General features: G+C 38.8%; 1 protein-coding gene across 4 annotated transcripts in view; it reads left to right on the top strand.

Moving 5' to 3' along the window:
- Window positions 1–22,516, top strand: part of KCNIP4 (potassium voltage-gated channel interacting protein 4) — a 429,697-nt gene that overhangs the window by 203,943 nt on the left and 203,238 nt on the right. The window contains exon 1 of one of the 4 annotated variants that reach the window (XM_056361805.1): window positions 18,945–19,272. The exons of the other annotated variants lie outside the window; for them this stretch is intronic. Coding sequence (XP_056217780.1) covers window positions 19,173–19,272 — 100 coding nt within the window. The 5' untranslated portion in view covers window positions 18,945–19,172. Of the gene's footprint in view, window positions 1–18,944; window positions 19,273–22,516 lie in introns of those variants that run through there. 4 annotated transcript variants of the gene reach the window in all.

The following is a 22,516-nucleotide window of genomic DNA, read 5'->3' as shown; positions in this document are numbered from 1 at the left end:
CTCCCAGAAAAATGCATTATTAAAGATTCTCTGTTTGAAGTGGTCATAGATCATTATTTAAACATGTTTAGCATGCCTTCCTGTTTAAAGTACAAAAGAGGAGCTACTGCAAGTTTAGGTGAGGTGATACCTAAATGTCTGTCACTTGAGAGTGACTCTGCAGATATGCTGGCCCTTTGCAACAACTCCCTTAACAGCTATAAGCATACTTGATCATATTTGGCATTGATTTTGTTTTGCCTTTAGTTAGAAACAGGCTGCTGCTAAAAAAGGAAAGGGCAGTTTGACCAAAATCTCTAATCTGCTTTTACTGAAAGTCAGTACCTTTATCACATTGTTTTGCTCCAAAGATCCAGCTTGCATTTCAGATGGAAACAGCCTTTCCATGACACAGCCCTCTGTGATCAAGTATCATTTATCATTTTATTGGAAGCAGCTGAGGATGCTCTAAAAATAGATCTGTGAAATGATGGACAGTTCATGATTTGTTGGCATGGAATCAAGATGAGACAGAGGGGACCTGGCAAGCCAATTGCATCCTCACTGCTGAGGTTACCATGGAATCTTTAACTCTTTACAGTCTCTTCATCTCTCTTGCTCATGTAACTTGTGCAGTATACATTAATTGTTACGGGTGAAGTGTATTTCATAGTGTAAAATCTACCTGCCCGTGTTAACTGAAGCTGTCAGGCATGATTTAGGGTGCTATGTATATTCTGTAAGTTCTCATAGGAGAATGGAGGTACCTTTGCCAAGGTCTTTGAGACAAAAAAAGCAGTAGACATGCAAAGCTGAAATATAAATGTAAATATATTACACTTTTATATATTTTTATCATATAGCTCATTTGTGTAAATGTAAATATATTTACATAGTAAGAATTTAAGGAAAATATCTCCATTGAGAAAAGAAAAAGGAAGGAAAAAGTAAAGACAAAGATTACAGAAAAGTTAAATTTCTTACTCGTCTCTTCAGCCAGTTTCTTTGCAGTCTACAAGCATCCCATTTCTCACCCACCCTTCAGTTCAACCTGTCCCCATAGTATCCTTATAACTCCGAACATTTTTTCCTTTTCTCTCATTTCAATATATTTTTCTCCTTCAGCTACATACAATATTTAATTTAAATGCCTCCTTGTTTAATGCAAGCATCCCACAGCTTCTTCCATGAACCACTCCTCAGTTTTTTCCACACACGAAAATTGTATTCTATCTTTTCATCTTCACAGAAAGTGTGTGGAGGAAATAATGGCTTTTAAGACTTAAAATATTGCGCTTTCCCACTTGTTGATACCCAGATGTAGTGATAGGAAAGTTTTTCCTTTTTAACTTCCTATTTTCTTAACCAAGTAACAGAGAATTCTGACAAGGGCTGTAGTGACCCTGCTCTCTTTCCAGTTCTTTTATTCCATTAGCCTCAGATTAAAGATTAAAATAATTTTGCTTATAAGCAGGTAGGTATATGGTAGTACTGAGCGTCTCATTTCTGGGACAAATAATTTTCCTCCTTTTCTCAGTGCTTAAGCCCCAAAGGAATGTTCCTTTTCTCTTTACTTCTGTTGACTGCAACCCAAATAGGAGAGGTGAAACTTTCCATCAGTTTCCCTTTGACCTCTCTGATAACACAGAGATAAGTCCATCACAGTCTCTCTGTCTTCCTTGGAATTTTCTTCTGCCATATTTCAACATCTTGCTCTCACACAATCACTAGAAGTTTCCAAATAGATGCCTGGGGTGGGAAAAGCAAATCTACTTAATTTTTCAGTAGCTTCAGTCTCAGAAGTATCTGCTCCACTTTGATTTGGACCTACAAAATAAATATGCATTCTGTTTGAATGGTTTACATTTGTAGTGGTTATAACTGCTCCTCACAACAAGCAGTGCCATAATTTAGACTGGAATATGGCAGCCAGATCCAGCTAGGTCTTGTCTTTCTCTGAGTTTAATGCATTGTTACAACATCTATGTATTCCATGACTTTAGGGGTATGTTTTTGCCTGAATACAATTTCACAAATCTGGGGTTTGTTTGAAGCTCCCAAACTTTACAAAGTGCTCTGGATAATATGAAAGTTTTAACATGGATGGAAAAAAAGAGGGATACAGCATTTTGTTGGAACCTCCTAAACTTCAGGCAGCTCGGTCAAAGATGTAGTTCCAGTCAAGCTGACATCTGCATATATGGCCACCAGCCATGCTCAGGTCAGCTTTTTGGAAGCTAGTCCTCACTAGGTCCCATGTAATGGTGCTGTAGGCAGTTCTGTGCAAAAGTCCAAGGGGTTCTCTTTGCCAGGTAAATTACTGCATCTCTGCAGATCAAAAACAGTGCAGGCCTGGCAGGTAGGAGATGTCCCAGCTCACTGGTCTCACTGTGTATGTAGTAATTAGTCAGTTTTAGTGAATGGCAAAATTCAGAGGGTTTTTTTTATTAGTTTTATGGATTTTATGGGTTTATATTATGCATTTGCCAGAATGTGTTCCAGTAGCATGTGCGATTCAATAGCAACTCATCATAGCTATAGGCTGTGCACATGAATTCAAAAGTCTATCAGCATGTTATTTCTAAGTGCTTCCAGGCTTCCCTTTCTCACATCCAACATCAGTAGAGAGCTATGAACTAAGAGGTTTGGAAACGGCTGTTACTATGAAGTCAGAAATTTTGTTATTAAAATGTCCATTTTTCATTCCCAGAATACAAAAATCTGAAGTTTGTCAACTCCAGCATTTTACCTAGCCCAACTAATGCAGTACAAAATGGGGACAGATGGTTAATAGCAATCAGACAGTGTATTTGGCACCTTCATTCTGGGATGTCTTCCACTTGCTCCTTGCAATGCTTAGATCAAGTTTTGATACTCCTTTGGGAAGAGGTTGGAACTGAGGCAGTACTAAGCTGAGTTGTTGCATTTCTGATTATTTTCAGCGGTAGGATTACCTGAGGCCTCTATGTCATGTAGCATCCTATGCCATTTCAGCCAGCACATTTTTCACACGTTTGATTTTAAAGTTTCTGAGCCTCAGCAGCTGAAAAAGCCATTACAGTTGAGGCTCCTTATGAAGAAACTCTTTATCTTTAAGATGACAAATTTCAAAGAATTTTGGAGACCCTTTAATCTTAACCACATAGCTGCTATTCTGTGTAGCAGAAGTCTGCTTCTGCCTTTTCTGAATTGCATTTTTCACAGCAAAAGCTGTACTCTGCTTTCTTTTTTTTCAATCTTCACAGTAGACTAACAAACTTAAAGCAATTACAAAAATTGCAACCAAAAAATTAGAGTGTAGTTGTAGATACTTTAAGCTTTACTATAGCAGACAGACTGAATAACAGGATGGACAACAGGATATGCAGGTTATGCTTTTGGCTGTATGTGTTATGAAAAGCAGCTCATTACCTTTTAGTTTGTTTCCCTTTCTGAAGGTAAGCAGCAAATATTCCTCCAAAACACTTTCGAGAAATACTTCGAGATTTTGTGAAGTTGTCAAGTCCTGTGTACTATTGGTTACAACATGGGAAAAGCACATATATACACATATAGCGGTTTCCAGGATACACTAGGAATATGTTGGTGAAGTTGAATTCAGAGTAAAAATTGACTTTTCCATTGCATAGAATCCAACTCATAGACAAGAATATTTACTGACTAAAGTGCTACTTGACAATATTCCTCTCAAGGTAAAATACCAGATCTCAATTATTTGCTTCAATAAAACACATTAACAATGAGGTCTGTTGCTTTTCACAGTGTTATTATTGCTGTTATCCTATTCACATGAAGTGAGATTAACTACGTTCACAGGATTTTGATAAGGATGCAATAAGGTACAAATAAGGTCTTTTCTTAAATTTAAAATAAAGGAAAAAGAAACATAATTGAAGACCTGTGACTCGTTTCTCTTAAAAACTGATGTGCATGTCTATTCATGTACCTTCTATTTTTAAAAATGTACAATGCTCTAAGGCACTCCATCAGCCTCTTTTAAAGCCAGCAGAAATATAGAGATAAATTTTGTTTGTGAGTATCCTTTATTTGTATTATCTGCAGCATTAAAAAAGCCCAGTCTAAATAAGGCACTGGGTTTCAATCAAAGTTTTTTTTGCATTTTTGGGGGAGTGGTTGGGAGTGTGTGTGTGATTTTTTTTTAAAGAACTCAGTCATACTTCAATAAGATAAACTTTTTATTTGATAACAGTTACCCAAAACACATGGTGCCTGTTTTCAGAGTGACTGAAGACCTATGTTCTTTACTTACCTGTTTCCGCATAAAAAGGAGTTATGGCAGGCAGGCTTCCCACTGGGGTTTGTGCTGCCCTGTGCAGATGCCAGCAGCTGGGAATGGTCCTCTTCCTCTGGTCATCACACAAGCTGGGCCCAGGTCTCCAAATTAAAGATGACAACACATGTCGGTATCAGCAGAGAATTCTGAAAAGCAGCATTTTACTTGCATTTGATGCAAGTGTGAATGATTACGTTGGTTACAAGGGAATGCAATTTTGGTAATTCTGCATAAAGAACTCTTGTGTACCCCCATGAGCCACAGCTGGGGTAATCAGTGGTGCTGCCCATGGGAGGAGCGGGATCCCCTCCCGGCAGGATACAGTCCTGCCAGTTTTGTGGTGACAGGTGTGGTGGTCTGTTCTTGGTGTGTGTAGTGACAGTGCCCTGTCTGGGAGAGAAGGCTTGAAATCATAGTTGTCCCCTGTGGAAAATAAGACATAAATTAATAACTAGTTAGTAGGCAGACATAACTTAATAATCAGCTGTCCTTTGCATCAATTAATAACTAGTTGCACCAGGAATATGTGGTAGTTTTAACAAAACTAATCAGTCCCCCACCTTCAGGCTCCAGCAGTACAGGAATGCTCTACAGAGAAAAGTTCCTTGTGACCATATGCTCTCCGAAAGCGCAGCCAACGTGTGGCAAGGCTAGAACACAGCTGGAGAGAAAAAGTACAGAATACCTCGTTCTGTCTTTTCCCTTTCATTTTCAGTTAATAAAGCCAAACGTAAATCATGAGGTTAAAATTCTATGCATCAAAACCAAAAAGAGAGAAATCTTGCTCTGTAGTTTTCAGCTGACCCTGGTCACCACCTTTCTCATGCTGGCACGCTCTTATTAAATATTATGAGCATGCCAGCATTCCATTTAGTACTCCAGTACTAAATAACTGTCATTTATAATTTTAAACTGGTAAAATTTTGCACCCATTTTGTATTTTGGAAAGGACTGTCTATTACAAACCAATAGCCAATTAAGTCCACTACCTTCGGGACCACTGGTTTATGTAGGTCTTGTTGCTCACAGATTGTGTTACAGATTTTATAGGGAATTAGCTTGTTTGTGTGTGTTTGGTTTTAGCTGAGCTCCTTCAATTAGGAGAAGAGGGAGAGACCATCTCATGTGTTATTCCCCTTATTTTTGTGCAACCTCATGTTATTCTTTCTCTGTTCTCAAAATGGGATTGGGTCTATACTAAAACACAGGCAAAAGTGTGGCCACATGACTCTTTGCCTTATTTCTTTGGGTATCTTTCTTCTTCTCTAACAAGACATAGTCCAACTTCAGCCAAGCCATTTTATTTTCTGAAAACAGATGCACTGGAAATCCATCTATCTATTTGGATGCTGTGACAGATGCTATTACACTTCCCAGCATCTCTTTGAATTCTGCTCATGGATGACCCATACTTCATTTATACTTGATTTTCATGCAGTTTATCCTGAACTATGTGATGAAGATCTCTGGCGTTCATCAAATTACACGGAATTGAAATCCAGACACACAAACTGCTATCATGCAATGAAACAGTTATTTAGTGCTCATCTCTGCCAAGAGATCGACACATTCAAGAGCATAATAATTTATATGTTGAATATTTGGGAGCAGCTCCCTCAGTACAAAGCAGTTTTTCTGCTGGGATACTGAATTCCTCCAGAAGAGTTTGTGAGGTCAGAAATCTGTATTTCTGCTCAAAATTCCCTGAAGTGGATCCTGTCTTAAGCGTATATTACTAAGCGGTATCTCCAGTCAAAACTACTGTATCAATGCTAAATTTATTTGATAAAGCAAACACTGGCTTTTCTTGAGTAATGTATACAAGATATATAATTGTTTAGCAAGTCAGGAACTCTGTGACTACATTACCACTGATTTCATTTGTCTTTCAGTTAATGCAGTGCTCAAAATGTAAAATCACTGTGCATAGACATTCTCTTTATCTGCATGATTTCTGTCAGGACTTTCTATTCCAGTGCAATGGTCAAACAGACTGTGAATCTCCATGTGCTGGGTTTTTTTCAGTGAACATGTTCATAGTACGTGTTCACATGAGTCAGGGATATGTGATGACCTCCATTAAACACTGTGTACCTCTGACAACTTTGCTGGCTGTGCCAGATCTGAATTTGAGGACCCAAGTGAGCTTATAGAAACAGCGGTATTCAATGGTTTCCAAATGAAATAGAAAGCATGTCCCCACCAGACCCTTTAGTTCAGTCATGTTCCACTTACATAGAAAGTGTAGATGCTTTGCTTCACTTTACTAACATTTATCCACCTGGCATGATTTTCGAAATGTAACAGTCAATGCTTAGGGAAGCTTTTTAACTGAAACAAGGAAAAATAGAGGAAAGAGTACAATGTAAAAGCAAAATAGTCAGTAGTCAGTTTTAATGAGAGAGATGTTTCCCACAGCTGTGGAATAATTTAAAATTTATTCTGGTTGATTTGAAAACTTCTACATTTTTATCTTAGGAAAAATGCATTTCCCAAACTTTTTTTTTTTTTCATTTTTTTCAAAAACAGTTTTAAAAATAGCTGGAACATTTTAGATATTCAGTTTTCTGATTAAAAAAAATGCAGCAGAGCAAAATAAGTAGGATGTATATGAAAGGACATACGAAAACTAAGTGACTGCTTCAGAGAATTCTAGTTGATTCAGTTTAATTTTTTTAGACCAGACCTGCTTCTGTGAGTGACAGATTTACAGAGATCTATGAATAAGACAAGAATAAATGGGCTCAAATAGCAGCAAAAGAAATTGGGGGGAACATTGTGTTGGAGAGGGTCAGTAGAGAGTGATCAAACACTAGAGTTCTTGAGGGGATGTTTGGCTCTAATTCTTTTTTATATATTTTAAAATTTCTGTCAGTAAAGTACAATGCAAGAGACTGGACTAGGTGGGTTCCTGAGAATGCTTAAAATTCTACAACTTTATAATTCTGAGTCTGCAGAATTATTTGAAAAATATTTTTAGTTGATGCTTCTCTCGGAACTATTTTTTGCCAGCTATATTGTAAGTCTTCCTTCCCAAAGGAATATTTTTGTTTTGTTATTGTTGTCTTGCATAGGCCATATTTTCTAAGGGTTTGTTCAACTTCAGTGATCCCATGTTTGAAACTTGAAGTGCAAGTTCTGTATGTATTTAACACTCAATGGAGCTAGGTGCATCTCTGATGGTGATCGCTGATCTTACGTGTTGCTCTGTTCTAGATAATTATAATACTAAATTTTCAACTTGACACTTCTACTACTTTTGCCACAATATGAAGTAGTGATTTGGGAATAGGACAGATTTCAAAGCTGCATGCATAGAACAAGTTTCATCGATGTAAGTCATCAGAATGAGGAATGACTCTGCAAATTAGGGTTTTTTTTGAAAATTGCAAACAGTTTTTCAAAATGTCTCTGAATTTATTCTGGATCATTCAAAATTGTTCCCATATGAAAGGAAAAAAATCCCAGACAATCTGCTAACCTTCCCTGCCTGCAGAACTTCTTTGATTATAGGAATATCTCAAAAGCTTCCATACCTAGTTAAGTATCAGATTGTAATATACCAAATGTTTGGCTCTTTTACTGTCCACTTGATTTTAGTTGTTTGGGTTTTTTTTTAAATGAGAAGCTGTGAAATGCGTAATACTAATGACTTTTCAAAGCCATTATTTCTAAGCAACTACTAAGCATGTGAATTAACATCTGATGATGAAGAAGAATCAGCATTATTCTGACACCACAAAATTAATTTTGTTATAGCTTATATATAGTATATTTATCTTAGGAGCATATCATCATACTCCTAGACTTCACAGACTTTTGCACCCATGATTCACAGCTTACCAGCTATAGGGACAATACTGTAGTTTTAAAAGTCATTCTGGGTATTCCCTGAATATTGCATCAAATATTTCTTTGGTATTTCCCCTATATTTATCAGAACAAGGTACTCCATTATTTTTACATAGGCTAGCAGTTGAGTTAAATCTATTATTAAGCAAAAAAGCTTCATTCTAGGCTTTCTTTTTTAGCATTTTATCCACTGCTTGCTAGAGTCTTTATGTAACTAACATGTTGTAAGACCACCTAGCAAGGATACAATATAAATGGATCTGTGCAAAAACATGTGACGGAAGTTCAGTTCTTCTTGTAGTCAAAAACAGCGTACTGTATCTGCATGCACATTTTTTTGAAAATATGGAGAAATTCCCTATCTAGAAATGACAGAACTATCAAAAAGATCATGGTGAAAAGCCACAGCAAAGATGTTTTTTAGGGTGTCCTTGGTGATGTATTGAAGATGGTACATGCAACCGTGGTTGAGCATAGACAGTAGAATAGAATCCTAATATTGAATGGGTAGAACATCACATACAGTTCATATCAATATGTTATTCACTGGAGAAGTGAATGTATGTTTTTGTATTTTGATAGATTCAAAGAGGATGCTTTTATCTTACTGTACCAGTACTTCTGAACCATCCATTGCTTGGCAGTGTAGAAAAGCTTACACTGATATTTCACTTTGACAGTGAGATATCAGATAGGAAGAGATGATTAATGTGTGATGTGGATGATTAACTGGTCTGTCAGTTGGCACACAGCTAAATTGTCAAAGTACAGTAATCTGTGGCTCAACTGCAAGGTAGTCTCTACTGAATTAACAATTCAGAAAAGAACCTTGAAAATGCAGAGGCAAACTTTCTTCTTCTAATTTGATGTGCATATTTCAAGTGATTAGTGCCAGGGACAAAGGAGAACAATGAGAACTTTGTCCAAAAGAGGAAGCTACAGAACGACACATGCTGTTACTGATTGGCAATGTCAGTGGGAAGTAGTGCAAAGATAGAAAACGGCCAGAGATGAAGAAAAATTATACCAAAAAGTGATGCAGGGAATGAGGTTAAAATCCTGCTTCAAAAATAAAGTCAAACAAAAGTCTCCCAGCATGGAAAGAGTCAAGCCCACAGGCCATGGCAGGCAGATTGCAAAACCGGCGTCAAAAAGTGACAGCTTCAGGTTTGTAGGGTTTTTAGAGGTATCACCATGGGAAAAATCCTGAGCCTGGTTCTATTGCTGGGATGTGGCAGACATGCAATGGGGTACTGTGGGGACCCTGCGTAGGGTTTGGATGGATGTGTACCACAGCTCAGCTCTGCAGCATCCTTTCACTGAGGAAGTGATGTAGCCTACGTTGTGGACAAGGTGGATATTGGGAAACAGAAGCAAACTCATCTTGCCATCTTCCCACTGGCTGTCTTCCTCACCTGCAGCAAGGCTGAAAAGGAGTGGAGGACTCCCCTCTAGCTACCAGTACTACTGCAATACATTTCTGTGGAAGAGCTCTCTGCTGGCAACAACCTCTTCTCCCATGGGCTCCCTCTCCCAGACCCTGCTGTTTGCTTTGAATATGGTTTTCTCTTCTGATGCAAAACACTGCAAATGCATCAGAGGGATATTCCTCAGGGGGAAGGAAACCCAAAGAATGGCTGAAGTTACATAGGGGGAATTTTGCGTTTGAAGCGTATTGATAGCGCCAAACAAGAATGTAAGATGTGAATCACTGTTACTTCCAGCTGCTCCCATGTTGTGTATATAGGTATGCATATATTTAATTTCATGGTTCTCCTGCACTCTGATAAGGCTATATTCATGGATGAATCTAAATTGCATTCTAAAATTAATTTCTGGGTAGCAGTCTTAGGATGCCTTTTGAACCCTATCTGGTTCTCAGCTTGGGGAAAATAAAGTGTTTCAGTATTTCTTTTCCTTCTTCCACACTGTTCTTTCTTTAGCTCTGTTCAATTTTAGACTTTACTGTTTTCACAGGCAATCTCATAATATTGGTCTGGAGCTCTTTAAATTACTTTCTAACCTATCTGGCAGTGTTAGTACTTTTCCAGACAGAAAGCATAGTCACAGCCTACTTGCTTCAAATATTTTTTTTAAGTCTTGCCATGTGAAGGGAAACATTCAATATTTTTTTGTTTGTTTTACTCTGCGGAATATTTTAATCACCTGACAGCCTGTGGAAATTAATTCTTTGTCATGTAAACTGGCAGACAGCTGGCTGGGAGAGTTTTACTCGGCGTGTATTGTACACTGCATGCATCCTCTGATGCGTGTTCTTACAGTGCCTACCCATGCTACTCAAGTAGGCCCTTTTGTGTTTTCAACAGATGAGGAGAAAACATGTGCTCTTTTGCTCAATCGCATCTGTAATTATTAGCGGTGCTAATAATGGTAGCAAAAAGTCTCATGGAAAAAGCTCGATCTTTCTTTGTTTCAGGACCACATGTCCTTTCAACCTGGCAGACCTGGGCCACTCAGAGCCCTGAAGTGACCATACGGTATCTGTGGGGCCTGCCCTCTTTTATTTCTGTCTCCCTTTTCATTACCGTAAGTCTGGTGTAGTGTTTTCATTCTTTGTTTGTTTTGATTCCCGAGGAACAGATACATTCTCACAGTCATCTCTGCCTTACATCTGTTTTCTCATGTAAATTGCACAAAACAGGTTATGGTCGCCCACTGAAGTAGTTTATCCACAATGAAGCAAAGGATTTGCACAAATCCTAGTGTCATTTTCATGGTGGAAGAGGATATGGGGGTTGACCACCAATCAAAAAATTCATGACATAATGAGAGAAAGCAATAGGAAATACAAAATAAGTAAATATCTAACTGTAGTGAGGCTTTTCAGGCATCCCACTTGTTTTTTGTTTGTTTTGACAAGCGAGGTGCATTAAATGTCAGATTGCATATTGTTTTACATTTCTGAGCTCCCTGGAACATTTGGAGCACTCTTTGTCATATATTGCCAGTGAATATAAAGGCAAAGCAAATAATATCTGGCCTCGTGTATAAATTCTTATAAGATACTAAAATGAAAGAGCAGCACTCTTTTGACACATTTGAAGATTAATATGTAAACAAATTTCAGTGCCTTGTTTGTTCTTTGTGTCTCCACTGGGTCTGCCTTTGCTCCTTAAATTTCCACACCACTTTGGAAGGTTACCAGCTCACACAGAAACATGTTCACCTTACAGACCCAAGTGGAGAAAGTATAAATCAAGACCTAATCTTTCCAGTGCAGCAAATCTGAATTTAAATATAATCAGTTTTTAAAAAGCATAGAGTGAAGAGTACTAAAGAACCAGTAGATTTACTAATCTCTTTAAAAAGAAGTCATATTTTTTATATGTAAACGACCACTTTATCAAGAAAAATATTTCCTGGGCACCAAAGAATGTAATAATGGAGGAAGGAAGTGGTAATACAGGCATTTATATTGCATGAAGACAGAAGAGGGAGCGAGAATTTAGATAACAAGAAGAATTTCCTGCCTACTAATTTAAGTTGCTGAGTTTAGCGATGTTGAAAGTCGCCAGGTCTTGGTGCTCAGTGCATGGAAATAGTCTGCTTATTAAATAGCGAATGTCAGTGCTTTATGTCTCTCTGGATGGTTGCACTAATGCTCTTCAAACCTGTGCTGTAAAGACCACACGTGCAACTGAACTAGGTAGGACTGTCTGCTGAGACTGCTAACCCAAGTGTTTGTTTCTGTACAGTTGTTCACATAAAAGGGCCATCTGCCCTTGTCAGCTGGTTTAAAACAGCCATTAACAATCATTGTCTATCAATGAGGTAAACATTACTATTGAATAGGTAGAAGTTATTTGTAAGATGCTTTTTTCACCATCAGAAAAATGATACAATCGCTCTTGATTCTTCAGGCACCGTAACGCACCCTTCAGTGAGTTTCTGTAATAAGATGGCTTAGCATTACCCACCAACCAAAACAGAACTCACAAAACTAAGACTCTGACATTTGAACCTACAACAAGCTTTGCTTAGTCACATGTATTTGTTTGGTTCAGGGTCATACATGGTGGAGGCCTGCAGGAAAGAAATTAAGAGGCGTCAGATCGTTAGGAAGAAGTTGGTTGGGCTCCTTCATAGTGCTCCAAGTAGGTTAATTGAGCAGAGCTAGAAACTGAATATACCTGTCGGCTTTCTTTATTTCCTTTATGTATGTTTGTTAGCTTTGTATGACCAGTCTGAAAAAAACCCCCTGAACTTCTCACTCTTTTGTTCTGTCATTTGTCTTAGTAAAAACTGGGAAAAGTAGAAGCTCACCCTTTGAACTAGAAACACCCCCTAACAGCACACCGGGGCTGAAGTCAGACTGTAAGGCTCATTGGCTTCAGATCTCCCTGGCTTTTTGGTTCTGTTTTATTTTGTGGTTGTTTGGGGTCTTTTTTTAAGCAGAACTATGAAAGATGCTGTCTTGCTCCAGTCTCTCAAGCTGTTTTCCATAGGCTTTGGAGCTAGGCTTCCCTGTGACTTTTTACTGTTGATTGACATAACAGTCTCTTGTTGTCTGTAGTGAGCTACTAATGATGCATCAAGGGATTAGGAGGGAAAATCTGGTGAACATCCACATGCTGCATCAGCTGAACTGGAGGAACTCTTCTGTCAGTCTTTTATTTTGAGGCTGTAAATAAGTTTCCTAATCATATTTGTGGTGAAGTTGACTTAATACAATGTTCACATCTAAAATCTGCAGGGAGCTTGACCATTTTCCAATAATACGCAGCAAAAAATGTATCAAAAATATGAATATATTTCTAATTATTAATCACATTTCTAAATATTAATGATGTGTCTTCTCCATTTGCTATCTGGATGAAAATTTTACTACATTCTGTCATAAAATTCTCACCCTCTGTCCATAGCTATAGGTTCAAAAATGTCATCATCCACATACTGTATATCACAGAAACTTTGTAGCACAGGAAGAACTGATGTAGTAATATTTCAGAATATTAAGGGGCTGCATTAATGCTGGCAACATTTCTTATGAATAAAGTCTGATTTCTGAACGAATAAAGCTAGTGTTACTGCTTGAGTGGGTTAACAGCTCAATATTCTCTAAGTGTCGACAGTGACTGAGTATGGTAGTAGTGCGTTAGGACTTGCACTGAAGGTGATGGCAAATATTTTGTATATGATGAAGTGGTTCCATTAGAAATGTAAAGGGAAGACTGAGACAGCTGGAGAGGTAAGCCAGAATGATGACCTTTGCAGCAGTATCCTGAGTGGATAAAAAGGAGAAAGACAGCACTTGGCAAAGACAGAAAAGAGAAGGTCACAATAGTTGAGGAGCAAAACTGTGAAGGTCTGAATTAAAAGTTTAGTTGTCTGACAGGGAAAAAACACTGAATCTTAAAGCTGTTCAGCTGAGGGCATTAGATACACTATAGATTTGAAAGTACAGTGAAGTAAGCTGCTGGAAGCCTGCTACCACCTGTGGCATCCTACAGTTGTGTGAGGCATTGGACATGAACTATGTGAGGTCATGTGTCATTCACAGAAAATTAAATCAAATATAAAACACCATCCCTTGACACGCTGTGGCTATTTCAAAATGTGAAACAAAGCTTGCTGCATTAGTTCTTCGTTAGTGAAGACGCATAGGGGTTTTACAAATGAAAGTTAGTAACTCTTGTAATTCTGTGTGGCAGGACTTTCTCTGTAGTTTGTAAGATGATCAATATGTTTCCTCAACTGAAACACTTGAAAAATCATTACGTTTCTTAGAAGAAAAATCCTTGCTAATAAATAGGTAGCACAAACAAATAATGAGAATGGTTGAGCTTCATCTATGGAATTAGAACAGCCAAGTATTTTTCAGCTTCACTTTCCACAGAGAGTTTTCAAATAGAGTTGTCTGACATTTTTAAGGCATTGAACGTTTTTGAAGATTTTTTTTCTTTTAATGTGGTTTAAGGACCTCCAGTAAAGACAGAGTTATCGGATGGTGTTTTCCCATGTCATGAGAAAATTTCTGTCTTCTAATGACATACACTTCATGGTCACAGTTAGTATATCTGCATCATTTTCCAGAAATATACTACCAGATTCAGGGAGCTATATTTTCACTGTATGGAAAGGGATAAACTTGAAATATAAATCTATTTTAAGGGCTCCAGGATACCCACATACTATTCAGAAGAGCATTTAGAATAACTGACATATTGACAAAATTTGTGCTGCTTCTGACATTATAGCAACCCAAAACTTCAGAAGAGTGATGTTATGATATTATCCAGAGCTTCAGGTATATTTTTCAACTGAGATTACGTCTCAGTTGGCTGGTGAGGATGTTTTATGTCAGTGACTTTGAAAAGCCTGCTTATGAATATTGCAGTACATAACTTTTTTTTTTTTTGTATTTTAATCAGTGCTGTAAAAGCACGGGATTTATGCATTGCCTTCCAAGTATACGCCAAGCATGAAGAGCCAGAACTTCTGCTTCATGACTACATCTTGCCCCTCTTCCACGACTGGAGACAATTTGGGTGAGATACAACCGCCAGCCAGCCTATAAAATTATTGCTGCCTGCTGACATGGGGCTGAAATGCCTGTTTAAGGAGTCATCATGCATATCAGTAGCATGACTTCTTGGGTGGGACTGGGAAGCAGTCATCTTCTAATATGATGTAAGCATCATTGTGTCTGAACTGTGGCAGCTCCTTGAGTTAAAAGGAGTCCAAGTTAAAAGCACTGGGGACAGTGTGAGATGTAAATTTAGATAAAAGTTGTGAAAAGGTAGAAAGAAGGCACTGTGATGTCAGATTGCTGGACTTTTTTCTCACCAGTGCTTAATCTGGGAAAAAATTCTATGGAAGTCAGCCCTGTTGGCTCATGCCTAGAGGTAAGTTGTAAGGTGTGGGCCATTATGGAATTTCACATTTATAATGGCTGAATGCATCAATGCATCATAGCATTTTCTATCATTTCTTTGGATTCATTAAATATTTACTAAGAAACAGTTTTAAATTAAAATTAAAAGAGAAAACTTTTTATCTTTTTGCTGGTTTTGCTCAGTGATTTGATGAGCTAGAAGATTTACTAGGGTTTATATTTTTTTTGAGAAATGCACATTAATGTTTTATTTTATTCTTTTAATTTCTTATGCTAGTAGTAAGCTTAAGAGACAGAAAAAGGAAGAATAAACTGTAATTACAGCTACTGAGATAAAGTATTTGCACTTACATTATATAAAGATTTTCTGAACCGTTTTCTCCTTTAGAACAAGAGAGGTTTTTACCCCCTTTTAAGATTAAAAAATATAAATCTTTTAAATAGCTACACAAATAAATATTTAAATTATTTTATTGGATGTTGGAAGATTTATTCAAAGCTGTTCTTATTATAGATAGGATAAAAATATTATTAATCTTTGTAATAAGTTGCAGAGACATCACTTCTAAAGCAATCGTTAGATTGCTCTAGCTATACATGATGATTTTTACCCTTATCATTTGCATGCTAAAAAATTATTTACATTGTTCTCAGTCAAAATCATGACATTGTAGCTTCTGCTAGATGTTCTGTTCTCAGACTTCATGTATGACATGGGACTCCCACTGATGCTATTCCATTTCAGCTTTCCCTTGTTGTGCAGAGTCCTGTTTGCACTCAACTCTGCCAGTTAGCTCTACCACTAACTAACCCTCTGCCAAGGATAGCCTTCCCCTAAATGTTAGTGCAGCAGTGCATGTGTGCATCCCCGTTTGCTTTATGCGAAGTCATCAGGGTTTGCTCAGATCACTAATCTGAACTTTTTAAACAAATCCAACTGATTTTGATTTTTGCAGGCCAGGCTCCCATAAACTATTTCCATAGATGGAAAGGAATATCACAGGTTAGTAATCAGCCTCATGGAAATCATAGTTAAAACCTGAGAGGGTCTTAACGACATCCAGATTATTTTGAGCGCATAAGAAAAGGAAGTATAAGGAAGAAATATAATGGTTGCTAGAACTCCATCTGTAGACCTACTCATCACTTTTCAGTCTAAATTGGTTGGGTCTTTTTTTAACATTAACATTTCATGATATATAGCATTAAGAAATAGCAGTAAGATTGATGGTATCAAGTATCTTAGTCATAGTAATGTAAACAGAGTATTGTGGTTTATAACTCCATCACAGGATAAGTGACCATTTAGGTATGTCCCTAGCTCAAAATATAACCAGTGACTTCAGTTTAATATATTTAACCTCGTGAAAAAAACTAAGAACCTGCAAAATGCTTTGATGAAAAGGAGACAATTTCTGTAACACTTTCTAGGCGGAAACCTTTTATCTGCAGTTACACATAAAAAATCCACAGATGTGTGCTGTTTTGTAGAAAATACATATATAACATGGTAATTTACACATTAATATCCTTCCTCCCATTCCTATTTTCTGCATCCCTACTTGTAGAAGTTTTTCAAGTTTACTTCCACACTATATTAAGGCTTGGGTAGTTAGACAAGAGAGAAAATAAGGTTTCGATATTTGAACTATGTTAGCTACATTATTCCTGTCATGTTTTGATAAAACTATGGGTAAGATCACTTTCTTTTTTTCTAATGGAAGGCAAAGAAGAAACTGGCAGGCTACTTCACTGGTTTTGGCAAGGCCCTTGGAGAGAGAAATAATTCTGTTGTGCAGTTTGTAACCCTACCTGTCAGTAGAGTCAACTTCATTTTTAAGCAGGTAGGAACACAAGGACCAGAGATAGCTTTGTGCTATTTTGCATTCCTACAGGAGAAATATCTGTTGTAAAGTTTTGCTAAAAAGCAATGGCCTAATGAGGGAACGTGTATTTAATGCATATTAGATTACCTGTACGTATATCATAAGCAGAAAAAAACAAGGCAGTTCTTAGGGCTGATTCACAGCACTTGAGAAATGGGAGTTTAGTCACAGCTTTCTTGCAAAGATTTAGCTTTCCTTGGAGATTATTACTCTTCCTGTGCTTTGGCATCCATCTGTAAAACTGGTGTAATACTAATTCCCTCCTTTCTTCTGTATTCCTCTGCTCTGCCTTGGAGGAGGGGCCAGAATTAGCCATAGTTGCAGCAGACCTACACCTCTGGCAAAAACTATGAACTTTGCTGGTACTTGAAGAGGCAGATCCCAGACAGCAGATGTCTGTGTGCATACTTGCCTAGTCGCTGCCAGCTGTGGGGTCCAGATTTGTGGGACAATGGCAGCTGCACCTTTGCAGACCCACCACCGCAAGCTCTGCTTTCCAGTTCTCTGCTGTCTGCTCTAAGTGCGACTGTCACAGAAGTAGTAAATATTGGGTCCTTTAAAGAACATTTAAAGAAAATGTTACATTTTAACATTTTCAGCATACCAATATTAATGAAAGCTATGAATGACAATTAATATGTCAGTTCAGGTGGCAATGTTGCATGTATCGAAGCTCAACCTGTTGGGTAAAAGGCATACAGGTTGCAGATGTTATGTAGCTGCTGCTGATAAATTAGCCCATTTTAGTCCCACATGGAGGGAGAGCTGGGCCTGCTGTCCTTAAAGCCATGGATAAGATGGCTTAGAGGGGAAAGATACTTAGCCTTGCTTGGAAGAAAGATTAAATGAAAAAAGAGAATGTAAGGAGAAAGTTTGCAGCAAATACAGGCAAAGAAACCCAAGGAAGATCGGCGTGCAGAAAGGATATGAATACAATATTTAGGATGGAGTGTTAAACCTTAGGTATTCTGGGAGAAGAAGCCTAAGCAGCTTCAGGGAGTCCAATCCCAAGCAAAAAAGCACAAAATAGTGACACGTGAACATTCTGCTGCATGCATTTATCTCTCCGCTGTAGAAAAAGCAGGTGCCTATATTTCATGTTAGGCCCCTTACTCCCGCTTCATTCCACTGTTTTCAGTAATAACACCCATCATAATGCAAGTATACCTGGGGGACTTAGAAGTTGCTGCTGGTCTCACACAACACAATGATATTTTTTTAGTCTTACCTAAGAAGAGAAAGAAAATTCAGCCCTTGGCAGTAATTGATTTCAACTGTGTGGGGGACAGTAGTCTACCAGACAGGATTAAATTTTTTGCAGTTGTTTCCCAGCTCATTTTTGCTGCAATAGAGGCGCTGTTTTTCTAATGTAAATTATTTCTGAGATGCTACATTATTAACGGATTTAAAGAGCAAATCCTTGACCATGAGTAGCGTTGTGCACTGCATGTGACAATGCCAGCACTGCAAACTGTTGCAGGCAAGGCGGAGGCTACTCCAGTTGTAAGACAGCAGTTTGGTCCTGTGGTTAGCATTCGAGTGTTTCACCGCTAGTATTTTCCATGGAAAATAGTTTGTTTAGGAAATGTTACTGAAGTGAGACACCCTAAAAATAATGAGCTTGCTTTTCCTCCTCCTCCTCGATCAGCTCTTTGCTGTTTTCCCAATGAGCCCACACAATAAGCCTTCAAGAATTCGAGACGACACACTTTGGCTCCTGTTTTAATCACACGGAGGGATGCTGACCGCGCTGCCGGGTACACCGCGCTGTGGCTTTACCTGCGGCATGCAGCGGCCCCATCGCACAGGGCTGAGGCAGCTTCCTCACCGCAGAAAGTAGCGGAGAAGTTGCCAGGTCACACCCTGCCCCAGCCCCAGCGCCGCCGCGGCGGTGGCCGGCTGCGGATTCGCCTTCCCGGCGGCACCCCGAGCCCGGCTCCAGCCGCCCCCGGGCACCCCCCCGGTGCCCGGTGCTCGTCCCGGCCCCGCGTTTCCCAGGCAACGGGCCCCGGCCCCGCCGCTGGCCGCCCGCGCTGCCGCACGGCGCTTCCCCGGGGCCGGGGGGGGCGGCGGGCGGCCCCTCGCTTCCCGCACGGCCGCGGCCGGTAACGCGGGCGGGCCGGATCCGCTCCGCCGGCCCCCCCTGGCCCCGCTCGGGCGGGCAGGGTGCGCCCCCGCCGTCCCCTCCCGCTCGCCCCCTTCGCTGGCGGGAGCCCTCGGCGCCCGGCTCCATGGCTGGGCGAGGGCAGCCAGGCAGAAGAGCGCTCTTTCCGCTGGCGGCCGTCAGAGCATGACCTAACTCGCCATGAACTTGGAAGGGCTCGAAATGATAGCAGTTCTGATCGTGATCGTGCTTTTTGTTAAAGTGTTGGAACAGTTTGGGCTGATTGAAGCAGGTTTCGAAGGTAAGGGAGCGCTTTTCAGTGCCTTGTCGTTGTTGCGTCCTGGTGGCTCCTTGCAAGGGGCAGCCACCTGGAGAGCCACCTGCGCCGCCCCAGCTCTGGGGCAGTGACCCTCCAGTCGCGGGGATGTGCTTTCGCAGGAGAAATGAACCGCTGTCCTGAATGCTGCAAGTGTCAACTTAGAAATGCCTTAAAATCGGAATCTCCTCTTCCTGTTTTAAATCTGCGAATGTGAAGTAGTAGGGGTCAGAGCAGGTGTGAGGAGGCTGACATGCAAGTACAGCTACACTGCCTTAAAACTGCCTCGTAATCTATTCAGAATGATTGCCTCATCTGTTCCTGTTAACATAATCTGTACTGGGATTGTTGTAATACCAAGATATACATTTTACAGTATTAAAAAACCTGTTGAATATTTAAGTTACTTTTAGCATTTTAAAATGGGCTTTAGGAATAAGAACTATGATACTTAGATTCAAAATAAGCAACTTCAAGATTCACTTAGGGCAATCGAGTGCAAGTTTTATTGCTTGATGCTTTATCTTAGGCAGATCACCTCCTTTCTTAGCAATACTGTTTCTGTCTAAAGCAGTAAGAATGGAAAATTAGAAGATTATTTTAAATGTGCTTTTTATGTGTGAAAGCTAGTGGGATATTCATTGTTTTTACCTTATTTCTGAAAGTGCTGTTATTTTTACCGTAAGAGGATTTAGTCTAAAAACCCACAGATTGCAGCGTAGTTGATAGGATATTCATTGCATCCCAGTGTTTCATTAGGTTCCAGACTGAAATGATCTGTTTCTCAAATATTGAAGACATACTGAATTCTCAAATCTTCCTCTAAGCTAGCATTTGAGTACAGTGTATATACTTATGCCTATGAAAAGGGGAACTTTGTTGATGAGAGATTGTGGTTTCATGTGTTAATGAGTAAGGATATAAGCAAAATCTGCTCCTGTGAAAAAGTCTAAAGTAATCCTGCTTATGTAACCCTTTCAAGAAATGCAGTCTTCTCTTCAAGTGATTTTAGATAAGGAAGTTCACTTAACTGTTTCTCTGTCTGTGTTGCTATCTTGTGTGGACTTCCAGGTATTGATTAAAGAATCTGAAAACCCTGCTGGGACTCACAAAAATATGTTATCAAGTGCATTTATATAAAGCATTTATGTATCCCGTAGAGTGCATTATATTGAGTTTCAATGTCAACACAGAGATTCCCTTCATCCCTTCAAATGTGTGAACTTCTGCTTTTTTTTTTTTTTTTTTTTCTGTGTCTGTGTGTTGAGTTGTAAATAGAAATGTCCATCAGCTTGAGAAGTATTATGATCAAAGTTATCTCCAGCATTAGAGGCTGCAGCGATTTGGAAAAAAAAAAGCCATATTTACTTTTTAGGTTGGTCAGCAGGTTTGTGGGTGTTCTGTCGAGTCTGATTGCCACATCTGGTCAGGTCTCCTGGCAGAATTTAGCACTCTATTGTTGTCTGTAGCGGGTTTTATGGCTGGGGAAGCTGATAATGGAAAGACAATTAGAAACAGTGAAGCTGCCTGTAAGTCGTTGTAACATTTCTGTAACAAAAAAGTTTCTTGTGCAGTTACCTGTTTTGTCTGCCTCACTGGCCAAAAAACTGCCCGTCTGCATGTGCATGGAGCCTGAAGTTTCTTCTTACTTAATGCAGGATAGGTTTCCAGTGTGCCAGCTAGATGAAACCACAGGAAGACATATATGCCCCATTCCTCTGTGGTGTTCATCTGCTGTGATTGAGGTAAAAGGCATGTTACATGGGAATCAAATAATAGATACGAACAGTGATGTATGAAAATGGGACTTAGCTAAACTGCACAGACTTAGGAATTTATCCTCTGGTAGTTCAGAAACAGTGCAGGTTCATTCCCCATTTTTTTCTTAGATTTGAGAATGAAAGATCAGAATTGATTCTGATTACAGTTGAAAAAAAGCAGATTTATACACTTTTACTAGAGACTTGAAAAAAATGTTATGATTTTAGTAAGTATCAAGGCTATTCATTTCCACCCATGAGTTAAAAGTACATGCCTCATAAAATTATGCAAATGTTAGAGATGTTTTTAAGTAGAATATTAAGAAAAAAGGGATTTTAGAAGTGCACTCACACTTTTCTAGGGATCAGTGAGGAAGTTGGTCACAGTTTTCTGGAAATGTTTTTTGTTATAAGGGCATTTGCAGTTGTCTGGTTTTGAATAGGTTATATCCCTTCTGGGTTTTTTTCTCAAAAGTTAATAGGTCCCCGTGAAATCTTTTTTGCATGTTTCATACAAATGCATGGTTTATGGCATATAAAACACATCCTGCATTTATGTGGAAATCATTCACAGAGGCAATAATAATCTGTAATACAGTGCACCCAACATGGGATGCTAAATCTGAACTCTAAATCATACTGAAGCTTTGACAGAGATCTAGGTTTCAAAATTAGTCCCTATCATGGTAACAAAAGCTTGAAGCTAACTTGTCTTCCTTCCTACACTGGGTTTTCATGCTTCTGAACTTTGTGAACCATATGCATGTTAATTTGGAAGAATCGGGTGCGATTTATGTAAATCAAAAGCAGAATGTAATTTTCCTCTTTTCAGTGTCATAATAACTATCGTAAGTGTAAATAATGCTCTGCTTTCTTCAGACTTCAATAGAAATTATGTGTATAGTAGTAATAGTATGCATTTATTTTAATTATTTATGCAAATAATAAAATGTTTGGAATAAATATTGTATATACTTGTTTATACTTATTTTCTGATGTATTGCACTCAGATAAGTATGCTTTCTGTGGTTTTGCCCAGTTGCCTTCAACTGCTGAGTGATTCTGTTGTTGTTGTAGGAGAAGTATTTTCAAACAGATGTTTTTAATATTGTATGACAGCTCTTGAAGTGATAAGTACCAGAATAGACTATACGCTTTTGTAGGTTGTGGGCTGCAGAGACTTTATCTCTAGGTTAAATGTTACTTTATGATATATTGCCTTCCCTTAGAACAGGGTATGCTTTCTGTGGTTTTGCCTAGTTGCCTTTAACTGCTGAGTGGTTTTTCTGTTGTTATAAAAGTATTTTCAAATAGATGTTTTTAATATTGTATGACAGCTCATAAAGTGATAAGTACCAAAATAGGTTTAGTCAATCTCATGGCTTGTGGATTGCACAAAAACTCTTCATAAATCAGGTTATATCGTCCTTAATAAACTTTACTGATTTTTTTAAACCATTGAAGTATTA

This window comes from Falco biarmicus, chromosome 1 (genome assembly GCF_023638135.1).
Source record: "Falco biarmicus isolate bFalBia1 chromosome 1, bFalBia1.pri, whole genome shotgun sequence".
Taxonomy (NCBI): domain Eukaryota; kingdom Metazoa; phylum Chordata; class Aves; order Falconiformes; family Falconidae; genus Falco; species Falco biarmicus.
Note: the sequence above shows the minus strand (reverse complement) of the source record. Positions and strands in the feature narration are given on the sequence as shown.